Genomic DNA, 18,459 nt, shown 5'->3' on the forward strand with positions numbered 1-18,459 from the left:
AACTTTTATTTTTTAGATTTTATTTTTAAGTAATCTCTACACCCAATTGTGGGGCTTGAACTAGCAACCTCAAGATCAAGAGTCACATGCTCCACCTACTGAGCCAGTGTGGCACCCCCATATCAAACCCTTGGAAAAGAATTCTGAAAGATAACACCTTGTTCTTATGAACTGTGAGTAAAGCTCAGAGTAGCAAAGCTCTTGCAATGGTAGCTCAGCCTCTCCCTAAAAAGCAAGGTTGACATGCTAGAAAGCAAAACACATGACTCAGCTCAGAGAGAAAGTATTTAAAATTCTGGGAAAAAACACATATATAATACTTGAAAATGAAAATTTAAGAATTTTTCCCTATGATAAAGCTGTAATTAAATCTTATTTAACTGTTTCCTCTAATGACATCCATTTTAATTAGATTTTAATAGACTGGCAGCTACAACCTATAGTTTTACGAAGTAAAAGTAAAATTACAGTCTAGGAAGACATTTAAGGAAAGAGACCCATCAACATAGATAAGAGGTTACAATATAGCCCCTCATCCCTAAAGACCTTCATGGTAATTAAGTGTGCTGAAAAGACAGCCATTAGGGCTAACAGTAGGTGTGCTCACCACCATTAGACACTGGATTTGTTCTTTGCAATCTAAGGTTTATTTCTATGATCTGCTTTCTAGAAAATTTGCATTTCATAGAATAAAGAATGTAACTAACAAGGTGTATATTCTATAACTCTACCAAATATGTACCTTCTATCACTGCAACGGGCTTTCTGTCTTAAGATTTTATTTTATTTTTTGGAATTTATTTGAGAGACAGGGCATGCATGCACACGCACATGTGAGCAGGGATGAGGGAGGGAAAGAGAGAGGGAGAAGAAGAATTCCAAGCAGGCTCAGCACTGCCAGCATAGTGCCTTTTGTGGGGCTCAAACTCACAAACCATGATATCATGACCCAAGGTGAAATCAACAGTCAGACACTCAACCTACGTAGCCACTCAGGCACCTACTGTCTTAAGATTTTATTTTTTTTAATTTGAAATTTTTAAAAATTTTTTAATGTTTTATTTATTTCTGAGAGAGAGAGACAGCGTAAGCAGGGGAGGGTCAGAAAGAGAGGGAGATACAGAATCTGAAACAGCTCCAGGCTCTGAGCTAGCTGTCAGCACAGAGCCCGATGCGGGGCTCAAACCCATGAACCGCGAGATCATGACCTGAGCCGAAGTTGGACGCCTAACCGACTGAGCCACCCAGGCGCCCCTTAAGATTTTAATGTATACATTTTCTTTTGCTGATTATGATACCACACTCACCCTGAGAAGACTGCCATATGGTTCAGAAAATGAACATTACATAGAAAAAGTATTAATTAATATATGAAAAAGACTCATATGTAAGAATAATGTATCTGCAATGAGATGCACTGAACAGGATCTTAATAGTATGTATCTGTATTTATTTCATACTACATTATGAATATCAGGGAATAAATCACAAAAATTAACTCAGACCAAATGAATATCACAGGCACTTATTTTAGAAAAGAAGAAGTGAGTGTAATTAATCCCTCTGTACCCGATGGGAAGAGAGATCGGGCCTGTTGCTACTCCAAAGAAGTTTGTATATACTTAATTGAAAGAGAGACAAAGTTATATGAATATATATTATTTTTTAAAACTAATTTTGAAACATCAAGAGTTAAATTTTAATAAATCACATATACTCAGTAAGCTGTAAATATTGGGGAGGGGAATATCTGATCCTATCAAAAAAAATTAAATTTTGTAATCAGGCCGACAATCTGATGCCTCCATAATACCTCTGCCAAGAAGCAGAGTTACTTGGCTAAGACAGTCTTACTTGTACACTTTCATCAGATTAAGGCTTTCATGCCAGGAATCTTTTTTTTTTCCTGGTGTATTGGCCATTGCCAGAAATGGACCCATCGAATTCACCAGTGCTAAGGAGTTAAGCATCTGAGATTTAATTTAACAGTTTCAGCTTTATTAAGCTGTCACAGAGCGGCCCCACTTTGATAACAGTAGCTGCTCCAATTATGGCTTGGTTTAGGGTTGACAAGTATAATGATTCATTCGTGGCACATGAGAAGCAATAAAAGGTTGTTTTGCATTACAGCTTTAAAAATGTGGGCACTTTTTTCATTTAATTTGTCACTTAGCTTTTGCTAAGAGGACATTTAAATTGCAGTAAAAGGCAAATGGGGCTTTTAGTTTAAATGTAATCCCCATATTTAAATGATCTGTAATGGTGCAGTGTTGGAGTGGGAACACTATTGTCTCACAGTGGGTCCTGATGGTGACATGTGACATTTGTATTCAGGTCCTGTATTATCCATGTGGCTAAAGGGCTTCCAATTTCATTTCACAGCCAGAAGCCTGCAGAAAACACCAATTAACTTGCAGATCCCATTTGCCGACAAAACTCAGCCTCTTCTCAATGTCTGGCATCTGGCAGTGCTCAGCATTTAATTCCAAAGCAGAGCCTTGAAGCAATGTGAGCCCTGTGCAGGGGCACAAAGTCAAATTCTCCCATTTTATTAAGAAGCAAAATCCTTTCATTCTGTAGTCCAGAAGCAACTTTTAGTTAATTTTTTGGTGAATGAATATTAAGATATGATAGTTATTGTTACTTCTACATGGGATTCTTCACAGAACATAGACCCCATTAAAATGGCTAGTGACCTCTGCTTGCCATCAGAGTACACAAGAGAATTTACAGTAGTCTAGTAATGATTGGGGGGAGGGGTGATTTGGGAAAAAAGAAAATACATGGCAAGAAAATGTATTCTTCATCCTGGACTGAAATCAAAAAACTTGAATAATATAAAGCTTGGACCATAATCAGAAAGCAGTTCATCACAGTGTATAATAAGAATAAGCTGGTGGGAAACTTTCACTTAATGAGAATTTATACTTCAGATTGAAGGCTGAGGGACATAATTTTCAAAACAACTTGGAAAAGCTGAGATGTGACTAATGGATTAAATATGAACACTGTAAGTTTTATTTAACTATATCAGTTGCATTTTTTTTTTTTTTTTTTTTTTTACCAANCCAATTCTAATTTCCTCCAGTACTAAAGCTCTTAAAATGTTATTCATTTAGGGACTCCTGGGTGGCTCAGTCGGTTAAGTGTTCGACTTCAGCTCAGGTCATGATCTCATGGTTCATGGTTTCAAGCCCCACGTCAGGCTCTGTGATGACAGCTCAGAGTCTGGAACCTGCTTCAGACTCTGTGTTTCCCTCTCCCTCTGCCCCTCCTCTGCTCACACTGCCTCTCTCTCTCTCAGAAATTGTAAAAAAATGTTATTCATTTAATATTGATCCAAAATTTTTTATTTAAATAATTCCCTTCATTCTAGCTTTTTTGTAATGGTAGTCCTTATGAATGTCATAAACCAACCAATTAATTCAACATTTACTGATGATTTATAAAACTCAAAAGGGTTTAACCTAGAAAAGTGTTATCACTCAGTATTGTATAAAAACATGTTTAAACCTCACATTGCACTGTGTTTTCCAGTCACCAGACCATGCTCCCAAACACTCTTCTAATATACTGAAACACTTACTACGGTTACAGACTGATTTAATTTTAACTGGGTTAGAGGTCACTAACCATTACTTCAGGTGACCCAAGGAAAGTACCAAGATTAAATTATTACAAGACAGTTAATAAAAATACCAGGGGAAAAGGTCAGCAAATATCTAACAGGTAGCAAGTAGCAGGTCTGTTAAAAAAAAAAAAAAAGTTGTCATCCAGACCAAGTTTCTGAACATACATCCTAGTAACAGGAAAGAAGAAACTCTAATGGCCAATTCTCTACCAACTTGTTACATATCCCTAAGTCAGTCAATGTCATTTTTGGAAGTCTCCTGAACTTCCCCAGAAATCAGTTTCCTTACCCATAAAAAAACTTCACTTCAAAGGTCCCTTCCAATCATTACAATCATTGCACAAACAACAGTTTCCCTTGGACTAGACTTAACATGGGATCAATCAGCAGGATGTGGTGTATTATTAGCCAAGAGAGAAAGAAGGTGAAGATATGAAGAGTTATTCTATTCAATTTCAATGAAACTAGGATCTTCTAGTAAGCATATCCAAAACATAAAATTAATATGGGCACTGAGATATTTGTCAAAAACTCCATTGTTCCATGCAGATTTCTTAATAGAAAGACAACAAATGCATCATTTGTTAATTCCCAAGCAATAGGCCATTGGGTAAAAATATTCAAGCCCCCAAATTTCCCAGGGAATGAGACTAGTGGATTTCTCATTTTTTTCAATCACCTGCTATATTTATATATTCATCACAGAGATTTGGGAAGCAATAAAAATTATAGTTTGATATATCTTTTCCATTCTGACCATCAACAGTTCATCTAAGTCTATAGTACCCAAAAGAGAAATGTTCAAACTATTTCTGATACTGTTAATGTAGGCAAAGGGGGAAAAAAGCCAAATTTTTGGTGAATTGATTATAGTATTATTCTAGAAATAAGTAACTAGTTCTATTATACAAAATAACTATTTTAAAATAATATGGCTTCTTTTTTCAAATATTTAAAGGCAGATTCCTATGCTTGCTTTCAAGATCAGACATTCCCCCAAACTCTCCCAAAATTATTTCCTGCAAATGCCAGCCCAAGTCCTCCTTCTTCTAACCAGTATATAATGGCAATTATATATGAGCCATATAAATATATGAGTCCATATAGAGCAGCTCTCTCTTCAGGAACACACTGACTATGCTATTTAAATGCTCCACCATGATCTTTACCCATACACAACTCAATGGCAATCCATCAGGAAACTCGTATTTACCCAGCTCATCCCAGAGCTGCCTATATTTGTCAGTCATTGCAGTGCCTTGTTGTCTCCAAAGTGACAGACGAGGGTCAGCCATGAATTGCTCTGTTATCAACGTCAACATGCGGGCCCCATTAGAGTCCCTCATCTTCAACATCTCCCGCACCTAATGGGGAAAAAAACAGACCTTTAGAAAAGTGTTCAAAAATACACAGCAATATAGAAACAGACCACTTTATTTCTTTCTCTGGGGTCCAGGGCAGGTAATTTTTGACACCAGCCCTCTTAAGCAAACAAAAGTTATTAAAAACTGGTCTCTATCCTAAATGGCAATTTAATCAGAGAATTAACTTAAATTTTTAAAAATCATGTTTCATAATCCACATGAGGAAATTTGGTTACCTTCCCAATTACAAAGAAGAAATTTTGCCAGCCTACATACACATACCAAATTAAACAAGACAAATCATTTGGCACCTTCCCGACTCTTCCAACTGATTGTACTCACCATCAGAATAGAAGAGCCAAAAGCAAATCTACTGATAACTCTTTAGTGATCTTTAAATCGAATGAGTAATGTTTATAATAATAGCATCTATCTTTCTGTTTTTAAAAAACTGCATTATTGAGACATAATTTACATGCCATGTAATTCACCAATTTAAACTGTACAATGCAATGCTTTTTAGTACATTTCCAGAGTTGTGAAGTCCTTCAATTTTTGAGATAAATCAGAATTTTGGTTAAGTTCTCACACCAAAGTTTTCTGACAAGAAGAGCAACATTATACTTTTATGTTTACTCAGGACTCTTTTTGCAATGGTCAAAGGAAATGGACTGCATTGCAGGTTAAAGAATTCTCTTGCTCTAAATGAGCGATGCATGAAGCAAAATCATAACCTGTAACCTGGTAAGCTAAATCAGCCTCTCAAAGCTGGAACTTCAAGCTCTGTCCACTACTCTTATGCCAAATTCCCCAAATAAAATTTAAAAAAAAAAAAAAAAAAAAAAAAAAGGAAGAAAAGAAACACGAGACCAAGTTTCTAGAAAACCCTAAACAAATCTATCCCAAAATGTTTACTGCTATGTGTTCAACAAACAAGAATCTGAGCTGAACACCACCAATTCTCCCTACTATTACTTGAGCAAGGTCATTAGGAGCAGAAAAGAGAGGGGGTCCTTTTATTCAAGATTCTATGTGAAAGGCAAATGAAGGAGGAAATGGCAGATATTCAATTAAGCAGACCAAACCTCAAGATCAACAGATCCTGTGACAGGCCTGTACCCAGACAAGTAATGGAACCCCATCACAAGTTTTACATTTGAGCCTTATAAAGAACTCAAAAGCACTTTTACACTAAATCACAAATGATGTGCTTCCAAGATTATTTCAATAATCTTAAAAAGTTATTTCCAATATGGAAGCACTAAAAAGTCATGAACAGATGAAGACTGGGAGGAAGAAAGGGAGTTGCCGTTTACTGGACACCATGCTAAAGAATTTCACCTTTATACCTACCAGGTAATCTTTACAATAACTATGTAAAGTAGGCCAGATTATAATCCCATTTTATGAATTATAAAACCATGCTTCAGAGAAATGAAGTAACTTGCCCAAAGGACAAGAGGAATCACTGGGATCAGAGCCCAGATCTGTCTTAACTCTGAGTTATGCCAAAAAAATTAAAAAATAAAAGTTATTCCATTTCCAAAATTAGATGTTACTTCATACGGCATATATAATGTGTACATCATCTACAGGAATAAAAATAGCAGCTGTAGGCCAGTCTAATACTACCTCTTTCACTTTGCTTCCACTAGGCCAAAGTGTACTATTCACTAACATAAGAATCTATGAAATCTTTCCTGAGTATCAAAATATGCCAAACCTTTAATATTACCACTACATCATGATTTGATTTAATGTTTATTTTCCTGATAAAACGTCTAACCTATTATTAAGCAAAAGCAATGAAAATATACGCTTTACTATTAAGCATATAAACCACAACTATCAAGCAACACTCAAGTACATCTCTAGTCTAATAGTGATTAATTTTCAGAAGGCAGACTCTGATCCACTACATGAGTTTGACATACCTATTAATTACCAAATGATGATTAAATCATGTGTGAAGTAGTTTTAGGGTTAAATGTATTTTATTGTAATCTAATTCTCAGAAAATTGGCAATCTATATAGTAAATGAGATAAATCTTTAGCAAGAGGATACTGATTAATTAGAATACACTATTTTCTGGCCATAACCAGTAACAGAATATATGGTAATTTCTCAGAATTTAAAAAAATGCAATTATTATAAATATTAGAAAAGCTTTTTAACACAAGTATCAGTGAGTTATCAGAAGTATTAATCAGTTATCTTTTCTGTTAAAATCAATTTGGAAACATGACCCAGAACAGTAGCTGTATCCAATATAAAAAGACAGTGATTTAATATTACTAAAAAAGCATTTTACCCCGTATTTAGAATTGTGTTTATGGACAGCAAAAGTTCTGTATAAAGCAACAGACAGAGCATCTACTCACACAGAACTAATAACAATGATACCTTTGTTTCTTAGGCCACCAAATTTTGGTGATGAAAATTAACATTTACCAAGGCTAAAGCGACATGTTAGACACAATTATCATTTAATCCCAACTTGAGGAGATATGTTATCATTAACTAATTTTAAAGATGAGGAAATGGACTTAAATAACTTGCCAAACTTCATACGTTCAGTAAGATTTAGAATTTATATTTAAACCTAGGTCTGTAAGACTCCAAAGTCCATGCTTCTGAATCTAATTTAAATATACTAACATTATTAAACTAAATTTATAATATCTCATATGCATGTATAAACTGTTCAAAAATAATTATGTAAAATTTACAGAATATGGATTAGAAAAAGAGATACTCTGGAACCTCAAAAAAAAAAAAAACAACCCTAAATATACAAAGCACATTATAGGGACTGTATTCAAAGTTATCCTGTACTTGAAACATTAACTAGAAAAAGTAAAAATGTGAAAAGATAGCATTTTTAATAATATTAAGCTATTTACTTTTGAGTATTGAAAGGTTGTTCAAAATTGTATATAAGCTGTTACCATTTTAGTAATGGGAACCAAGAGAAACAAAAATGCTCCACATCTTGTCTAAGGACACCTAAGTAAATTAATGCATTACAACATAATAGTTTCTAATTGGTTGATTAACTCATACTCTATTCTTTAAAAAAGTAAATAAAAAAGAAGCCTTTATTCTAGTGTACACATAATCATATATAGATACTTTCTATATATGTATATATATATAGAATATTTCTTTTAAAAAAATCATACCTTTGCAAAGAGCAAATTAAGCTGCTTCCCTGATCCGTGGTACCCGCCCTGGGAAAGGAACAGTTTAACCTGTTCTTGAACCTGCTCTTCATCTAAGTGCCAGCAGTTTTCATCATCTATACTAGCACCTGCTGTTGGATCAGGAGCACCTAGAAATAGAAAGAAAAAATAACACATATGCTAGATAAAAACTCTGTGCTAAAGGGCTCTGATAATAAATTTGAGAAGAATTAAGATTCTGTACTTTTGGTGTACACACTTCATAAGCCAATCTCAATTTCAATTATACATACAAACTTATGACTGAAAATAAATACAAAAATCATTCTCTTATTTCCAGGACTTTGCTGATTTGTGCTAAGCTACAATGCAGATTACTATAAGAACTGAGATATTTTCTTTTTAAAGATCAGAAACTAAACCTTTGCAGATGAGTTTACAAGTTTTATCTAAAGAATTAAAAAGTCACAAAAAGGTCTTATTATAAAATGCGTGGTGTTTATAAAGCTCTACTGTGTAGAACATGTTAGGAAGCTGTTTTTCAAAGACATGAGAAAAATGTGAAACCAAGTAAACTGAGCAGAGTATTTCTCTTGACTGTTAATTCAAGAAGCTTTCACTGCTATCTGCTGCTGTATAAACTGCATGCTGACATAGTCTTTAGTTGCACAAAAACTGAAGATTAAAAAGGGAAATCAAGCCACATGGGAACAGGCAGTGCAGCTGTTGTACTAAACCAGGTTGTAGTATCACCTTGCCAAACTGCATAAATATTTTATTGCTGAAGCACACACAAAAGATAACAGCTATGTAATAAGCCCTACATGTAGACTCCCTTAGAAACTCAAACATTATCCACATATTTAGGCAAGTAACAATTAAGTTTCATTATTTATTCAAAAAATAAAATGCTATTTAAGGCCTAAGATTTATAAGTAGTATAAAAAATTTAAATCTAAAAATTGTTTGTCAATAGTGTTTAATCTCATCAACCCTTAAAAAATACATTTATAAGTCTGGTTTTACATTCCTTTTCTTTTCTCCTAATGATCTAATAATGGAGAATGAATTGGCCAAGGAAACAATCCCTAAATTCTGCTTAGAATCAGGGTTCATGAGTCCGTAAGAGGTAGGCAAGGAGTCTGGGAATCTCCCCCAAAAGGTGTGCATTCATTTATTTGCTCATTGGGCCAACATATTTACTGAGTGTCCTCTGCTAAATTTGGGGACGAAATCATGTATAAAAAGAAAACTGGTGTCCTCATATAATTTACCATCAAACTTTTTTGACCAAGACCAACAACAATAACTGACATCATGCCCAATACATTTGTATATCCGACTGCTTATGTAATCACATCTTTTAATCTGAAGCGAAAAGTATGGTGGGGGAAAAAAAAAAGACCTTTACTGTAAGTGAAAGACTCTGATATTCTCTATTTCTTTTTGTAAAAAGAGCTTATCATAATTTAAAAAATTTTTTTGATGTTTGCTTATTTTTGGGAGAGAAACACAGGGCATGAGCAAGGGGGGAGAAGAGAGAGAGAAGGAGACATAGAATCTGAAACAGGCTCCGAGCTGTCAGCACAGAGACCCACGTGAGGCTTAAATTCACGAATCGCGATATCATGACCTGAGCAAAGTCAGACGCTTAACCGAATGAGCCATCCAGGTGTCGCTTGTCATAATTTTTTAAAACTGGTTTCATAATGCAAAGTGGGTTGCAACCCACTCTATGGGAAACATTATTTTAAGTGTATGAGATAAACATCAATCTAATAATCACACATATAAATATATAATAATAAATGATAATAACTGCTCAAAGAAAGCAACCAAAATGCCAGAAGACTGTATCAGAAAGCTCTGACTTGGCTGTGGATCGCCAGGGTAAGCACACCTCTAGGAAACGGAAACTGAGCTGAAATTTCCCTTCTGTAGATGGGAGGTTAACTAGAAATGGGAAAGGGAAGGAATGGGTCGGCTTGTGAGACTAAGAGCTTAGGCAGAAGTCCCAGGTGGGAAGGAACACAGAACACAGAGGAGATAAAAGCTAGTCTACATTCATAGAATCCAAAAGTAGAGGATGAGAAGAAGACAAATACAAGACAACCCAGAGAAGAAGGGCTAGACCTTGAGAGCCCTGGCAAGTGAGGAACTTAGATTTCTCTGCCCTAAGCATAATAAAGTGGACTTCATGACAAGGTTATCCGAAAGAGAAGAATGAATTACTCTACATAGCAAAGATGTTTTGCTCTAATGTCCATCAATTTCAACACTCCTACAATGGAACATACTCAGCCACAAAAATGAATGTGGGGACTTTCTATGTACTACACAATGGAAAAAGTCCAAGATATGATGTTGAATGAAAAAAGAAAACAAGCTGAAGAAAAGCATACATTTAAAAAAAAACTTTATATAAATAATGAAGTTTTAGAAAAAGCCTAAGTGTTAGCATTTCCTTACATATGCACAGAATGGGTAACCCAGGTACATGAGGGAAGAAAGCTCTTCACTGCATCTTTTCATATTTTTAAAATTTGAGAACTATGTGAATATATTTAGGTACTTAAATATCTCTCAAGTATGGAGGATGGGCTAGGAAGCAACAATACATGAGAACAATGAGGATGATGTTTTCATGGTCTATACAAAGGATGATGATGGTAGCTTGAAAAACAAGAGTGAGAACAGAAATGGAGAATCTGACAGGAATTCAAGACATAAAAGCAACAGGACTTGGTAAGAAGTGGGTATGTGAGATGTGTAAGATAAGGGAGTGAAGAAAGACAAGGGTTTCTGGGTTAAACACAATGGACAACTGATGACGGACAACTCAATGACACACAGATCAGAGCAGGACCAGGTTAGGGGGTGGGAGGGCAGTGTTTAGGTCATGAGTTCAGGTTCAGACATGGTGAATTTTAAGTACCTCTGAGAAAGCCAAGAAGAGAAGAAACAATCTCAAGGAGGGGAATGGATATTTTATAGGAGGCTCTACAGATAGGAAGAGCATCTAAGACAGGGCCTCAAGGAAGGTCAACATTTAAAGACTAGGAAAGAAAATGAGTGAGAATGGCCACAGGAATGAGTGGCCTAGTAGGAAGAGCTGGAGAGACTGGTTCTTCCAGAAGTAAGACAGAGAAAGTTGTACCAAGTAGGACTTGGCATGTAGGTATATATGCTACCTGGTATGCCACCACTGCTTCCTGACACCTAATCAGTTTTTGCCTCCATGAGGAAGTCAAGTACCAGGAGGGGGAGAAGGAGGGAGGAGAAAGACATGTGTACGTTCCTCCCCTAAGAAAAGGATTCCTATCAAAGAAGAACCACTGCTAAAGCATTTTCACACACATTTATCTCATTTTTGCCTTACAACGTCTCCTAGAGGGGAGTTAAGATCATGATCCCTATTCTACAGAAGCAGAAACAAGTTCAGGGTGATTAGGACTTGTCCAGAGCCACACTGCCAAATCCACAGTCTCATGGTTCTCTCCCCTGCTGAAGAATACATCCCAGAGCCTTGGAGCTAAAGCTGAACCCTGCCAATATCAAGACGTTGAGGGCATTGTCAGCCCTAAATCAAACATAAATTTAAGGAAAGATACTGGGATGTTTGCAAGCATTTATTAACACGTTTCTCTCTTTCACAGGAAGATGTTAAGGACACACAGGGATGTAAAGCGTTAACTACTGGGGCTACATCTGTATCCCATAGAGACTGAGAGCCCCTAATTCAGCACATCCCCTTGATTCTAGAGAAAGACACACACATCGAGTTACACCCAAATACAAATGCACAATGACAACTACAGATTCTTTTTATTTTTAAGTTTATTTTCTTAAGAGAAAGTACACGCATGCACCCCTAAGTGGGGAACGGGCATAGAGAGAGGGAAAGAGAATCCAAAGCAGGCTCCAATGACAGCAAAGAGACTCACACAGGGCTCAATCCCATGAACCATGAGATCATAACCTGAGTCAAAATCAAGAGTACCTTAACTGACTCAGTCCTTAACTGACTGAGTCATCCAGGAGCCCCTAAAGATTCTTTAAATGCATCAGAAGAGACTTTCCGAAACAACTCAACGATAGGTGGCAACCTTCATATTTAAGCTTTCCCCAATATCTTGCTACACTCCTCCTGGGAAATCTGAGGGGAAAATTCTGACAAGCTACTGATTATCACTCTCTGTTCCTTCTAATGAGCTGAACTAAATAAAGTCAAATTCTATCCTCCCAGTGGTTGTTTCCCCCAGTACTCCTGACTTTTCAGTTGTCCCTAAAGGACTGAGATGGGGACTGACCGTTCTGTGTAGCAGAAGGCATGCCACCCTTCATTGCTTGGATCACAGGCATGTGAGACTTGGCTTTTCTATCTGTCACATAAATATCCAAATATTTTAAGTAGATTTCAATGTGGTTTAGAGAAAACCCCAGTCTTCTTGGCCTAAAGTGGCAAAGGGGTCAACATTCAGCACTTCTATGAAAACTTCAGGATATATTCAACTCTTATTTTTCTCATACTAAAAGAGAAAAGCATTAGAAAGAATAACCCAGAAATCATTTTTATTTCACTTGAATTACACAATGCATTTTTCCTTGGAATTCAATACGTTTTAAAACATCATATTTTTTAAAAATATGATGATTTTTTTACGTTTCTTTAATGGAATATTTAATTTACACACAGATTTTTGTTCTTGCCTAGCTGGGAAGACATATAAAAGAAAAGTACAAATACATGAGTAATGTTTCTCAGTTTTTCAAGAAACTGAGGTTTTTTTCTGTTTTCATGTTGAGGGCAGGAAGGGGGCGGTGGGTTTGGTATGCCTGTGTTAGAATTAACATATTTCTTAAAAAGCATGTGGGAGGAGGGAGGCACTGGAGAGGGAAAATGGCCCAGATAAAACTTTCCTATAAATAATCTAATAAAGTCTACATGTGAGCCAAGATGATCTAATCCTAGATCAGAATTTGGAAGACTTTAGTTTTAGGCACAGTTTGGAAAAACTATGTCTCCTTCAGCAAATCACTTAAGGTCCTCAACCCTCCCATTCCCTCAAATCTAATATTCTGTAATGTAGGAATAAAAAATTAATTAGGTGATAAGAGCTACAAATCTTCTCATGTGACTGTATAGAAAACATCCTCACTTGGTAATAAGAATGCAAGCAAACACAACCGATTAGTAAATAAAACCTAAATTTACTCTAAACACAACTCAACACTTTAGGAATATATAATACTATACATTATAGACCAGGAAATTAAATGCCTACAGTAATAACCTCTCTAAAAGAGCATATTCATTTAGTAAACTTTAATGCTTAAGTTTAATTATTTAAATCCTAATTTGTCTCGATTACATGCATTGAAGTGTTGCCTAAGCCTGGTATGAAATGTAGACTTGCAAAATTTATTTCTACTTCCTAGTGGCTACCTACTAACAAAGAAAACCTCTTTGAGAAAGGTATGCAAAGAAAAACATTATTCATGAATTTATATATTTGCTATTAAATACTCTCCCAGTTGGGCAGGAGCCAGAAACTGTGTATGTATATTAAACGGTCCATTAAACTGTTTTAAAACCTATCATATTTTACCCTTATTTATATTTATAATTACAAATGCTGTAACTTTTACAACTATATAATTAATTTTTGTGAGCAATTTTATTACCAAAGCTTAATTCTTCAAAGTTTCAAGCCTTCAGATAAAGTAAAATTATCTGGTGAAAAAAGTCAGTTTAATTGTCTCTCATTCCCAGCGAGAGATGTGTACATTTGATTTACCCTCCTATGTTATGTAATACTATAGGAGGTGAGCAAAAAGAGAATTCATAAACATGAAAGGGCACTTGGTCATGTCCTTGGCTTCTCCTGTCTGATACTTGATTTTGTTTCTCTGAGTATCAAAACGCCCTTATCCGGGCAGTTCTCAAAATTGAGAGTATATCAAGATTCCTGAGGCACCTTGTGGAAAAAATAGATACCTAGGCACCACACTTCAGAACTACTGACTCAGAATCTTTGCCAGCAGGGTAGGGGAACTATTCTATATTCGGAGAGAATGTTAAACATGTTGGCACATTGTGGATCTTCATACTGAAAAGTATTCAGGGTTCAAAAGCATCAGAGAGCCACCTCTCCAGTGTACTGAATGAAGCATATTTAAGACACACCAAATGAAATATCTGTCTCATGTCAAGGAAACAGTTGCTTTTAAGCATTAAGCGGCAGCAAACCATCCTGTAAATTTTAAACTGAGAAACTGAGACATAGTCACAACTGGCTTATGCTATGTTTGGTATGTGGAATTATTCACAGCTTTGGGTTCTAATAAGAAACTTAATGCTTTCTTTTCTCGTCTTAATCTGCTGGAAAACAACTCAAACAAAAAGGAAATGAAAAGCTTTAATTTACCTCTTCACCTTAACTGTGACTTAACTGCTTTAGCAATGCGGTTGTCCAAATAATGCTTTATATTTATGTAGAAGTGAGGGCTATTTGGTTAAATTGTTAAATTTAATCTATAAAGGCAGAATGTAGACAACAGATGTCAACACTGTAGAGGTGATTAATGATGCCTCTTTTACGGCACCTAGAAGAATATCATTTCCTAAAATTTCAGTGCCTGCTGCTAAAGCTAGGCAACGTTAAGTCTGTGGCTTACAAAAGCACCAGTACAGCTGTCTTACAAGCTGAAGGCAGAATCCTAACATCAACCACTGGCACCAAGAGGGAAAAGGCAAGGCAGCAAACTTGAGTGATTTAGACTCAAAAAAAAAAAAAAGTCTTTCTTTAGAAAAAACCATAATTAGAAGATGGCTGGAAAACAACATGCATTGAATAAACACACGCTTGAAAAAAGATTCAAATTTTATTATTCCTTAAATCCTCATTTCAAAGTAGTGGCAATGCCTTCATTTCAATTTACAGTTTTGTGATGGTTTCAAAAGCCAGAACCTTCCTCACCTTCGACTCTCAATGGTCAGCCCTATGTAATCTTACTGCAATGACAGAAGCAGGGTGTCCTCTCCAGAAGCTGTGAGAGGTCAGCCCAGCTTCTTTACCTTGGAGGCTAATGACAGAGGGGGCCCTGGCATGTGCCAACCTGTGCCCCTTAGCAAGCCACCTTCCCTTCAGTTCAATGCCAAGGAAGAGAATAAGTAGCACTGCAATCAGCACATACCTCAGGGAACTCACAGACAGGCCTTTCAGGGTTTATAGCTGCTCCTCTATTACCTTCCTCTCATCTGACTTTATTACTCATCTTTTATTATCACTTAATTTCCTTCAGAAGTTCAGTAATACACTTATTCATGTACAGAAATTAACATGTGTTTTATGTGGATGAAAAGGCAATACGGTAGTTGTACACTCTCCAGGCTCATTTAAAAATGCAGAGTGTAAACACAAAGTGCGTAACAGGTAGGTCACTTTCTGTAACTTAGCTAAAAATGTATTACTTGGTACATAAATATAAGTATGTAAATGCAAAGTTCTCAGAAAGTCTTATTTTTACATAACCTAACTCTTCAGATTTATTAAAAGAAATCTACATTTGCAAGCTTCGAGAATGGTCTGCTCAGATTATTTTAAAAGGTGTTGTTTAAAAAACAGCTCACAAATATTTTCCTCAACTATCAGCCACTGCCCTAAACTCACATCAACTGAGTTCTCACAATGACAGTGATAATAGTAATTCAAATTTATTCCAGTAACCCTCCTGACCTTATGAAACATGCACTCTTCATAATCCATGTCTTAGAAATAAGAAAACTGAGGTATGAAGAGACTCAGTTACTAGCCTCAGTAACAGAGTGGAGAGCAAACGAAATGATACTCTTAACTTGGGCTAACTTTTAAGAGCATCAACACTCTTCACAGTCTCTGAAAACGAGAATCCCATTTGTGGAGGAGGTGGGCACAAGAAGCTCATAGAGCCAACATGGACAGACTTGGGGTCAGGTCAAGGACAGAGGACTACAGAGGAAACTGATCACAGCTGGTAGCAATCCTTTGAAACGCATGAGAGTGGGGAGAGTGTCAGAGAGAACTATATGGTGTGAGGGAAGGCGAGAGTTGGAGGTGAAAAGACAAAGAATAAAGGGTATTGGGCTAAAATTAACTTGGCCATTTCTGTATTACCCTAGCAAATTCCTCATGGACTAGAGACGTGATTCCTCCAAATTAAGACACATAAGTTCTAAGATTACTTCTTTTGTTGAAGTGAAATGTTTTTTCATATGAAGACGGTCATGTGTCCATGATCTTGCATTCCATCAATTTTATTAAAATTTTTTTTAAATCATACTAGAGAAACTTCTAGTTTTAGTTAAAACTTAAAAATAAACCCAGTGATTCTTTGAGAGAAATGTGGCAGTACTTACTCAAATATGCACATACCACTTGTTCTGGCATTTCTACTACTAAGGACCTATTATTCAAAAATACTTGCACAGGGGCGCCAGGGTGGCTCAGTCAGTTAAGCATCTGACTCTAGATTTTGCCTCAGGTCACGATCTCACAGTTCATGAGTTTGAGCCCTGTGTTGGGCGGGCTCTGTGTTGACAGTGCAGAGCCTGCCTGGGATCCTCTCTCTCTCTCCTCTCTCTCCCTCTTCTGCTCAAGTACTCGCTATCAAAATAAATAAACTTGAAACAAAATATTTGCACAAATTCACACACATACACACAGACACACACACAATGACACAGCAGTACTGCATACAGTACAAAAGCAAAACAGAAACAACTTCAAAATCATCCAGTAGGTTAGTAGTTAAATGTATCTATACTAAGGAATACTACACAACATTTTAAACAGTAATAGACATGTTTGTACTAACATAAGATATCCACCATATATTAAGAGGAAAAAAAGCAAAAGGGAGAAAAATATTTTTATTTGTTTTTTAAAAACTACATATGTGTGTGCACAAAGAAAGTTGTCTCAAGGAATACAAACCACACCGTCAGCAGTAGTTGCCTCGAGGGATAAGGGAACTGTTGGAGACTAAGGGAGGAGCTGTTGGAAGAAGGAGCCAATGAGGATTTTTGTCTTTTTATCTTCACATAATTCTTTATTACTATACATTTTTCCAACATACTTTTTTTAAATTGTTTTAAAATTTCTCTAAGTTTCACACCACTGCACTTTAGGACAGCAAATTCAATTCTCTCCTTCAGAATATATTTCAAATTGTATTAATCACCAGTAGATCATACCTTTGTTTCACCAACTGTCAGTGCCTGAATGTTCTACCACAGAAAGAATATGCTTGTAATAACCAAATTATCTCCCTAGGATACTTGTAAAAACTGGTTGCTAATGCAAGCCCAATTACAATGAACATGACCATCCACAGGGAAACAAAAGGAAGAAACGTGACATAAGGCCTCAAACAACTCCAACTGTCGCTCACTGCTAGATTTGGAACATGTATGTGTACAAGAATGAACGTCCAAGTTCCTACGAAGAACAAAACAGAATGAAAAATGACAGTGTTACTTTTTATTTAACAAATTCCGAGTGCCTACTGCTTCTTAAGTACTGTCCTTAGGGAGGCCACCAAGATACACAGGTCATAGTTTTGGACCTGATGGAGTTTACAATCAACTAAAAACAAGCTACACAGTGAACACAGGATTGCTGAGTTGGTCTGCTTGTTTGTTTGGAATATCTAAAACAGCCTGAATGGACTGATACATAAGATGGCTGGGACACAGAGGCATTTGGAGGCTAAGTTAAGCAGGACTGGCAGGCATGAATGGAATTTATGATGTTGGTTTTATTAGAACCAGACTCAAACAAACTGAAATGTCTCATCAAAGAACATGTAAGTGCACACTTGGGCAGACCTACAGGAGGTGCACCTTTTGCAGTATACTAAGTGCCTTCTGTTTCTCTGTAAAAAGACCACCACCAAAGTCATAGAATCAGAGGTGGAAGAGATCTTGGATATCATGTGTTAACTGCATCTAAATTGTGAGTATATTCCTTCTGCTTCTAGATGACTGAAATGGTATCTCTGGGCACATGACAGTGAAGTCAGGGAGGAGTCTAGCCTACTTCTGGGACAGGTCCAAGCTCTAGGGGTGAAAGAGCCACTAAAATGACACCGCCCCAACACACACACTCTGTTCCCAGCCAAGACCAATGCCAGCTTCACCTCAGTCTGTCCTTCTTTGCTGTAGTGTACCCAGTACAGGCTAGCTCATAGGAAGTGAGATTGGGGCGGGGTGGGGGGGGGTAGGGGTAGGGGAGTCACTA

General features: G+C 36.5%; 1 protein-coding gene across 1 annotated transcript in view; it reads right to left on the bottom strand.

Annotated features, from left to right (window-relative positions):
* ZSWIM6 (zinc finger SWIM-type containing 6) overlaps nt 1–18,459 on the bottom strand; it is a 144,341-nt gene that overhangs the window by 47,778 nt on the left and 78,104 nt on the right. Inside the window, exons 6-7 of the mRNA XM_077751431.1 lie at nt 8,180–8,328; nt 4,845–4,995 (exon numbers count right to left, since the gene is read on the bottom strand). Coding sequence (XP_077607557.1) covers nt 4,845–4,995; nt 8,180–8,328 — 300 coding nt within the window. The remainder of the gene's footprint in view (nt 1–4,844; nt 4,996–8,179; nt 8,329–18,459) is intronic.

This window comes from Crocuta crocuta, unplaced genomic scaffold (assembly GCF_008692635.1).
Source record: "Crocuta crocuta isolate KB4526 unplaced genomic scaffold, BGI_CrCroc_1.0 scaffold91-1, whole genome shotgun sequence".
NCBI classification, from domain to species: Eukaryota; Metazoa; Chordata; class Mammalia; order Carnivora; family Hyaenidae; genus Crocuta; species Crocuta crocuta.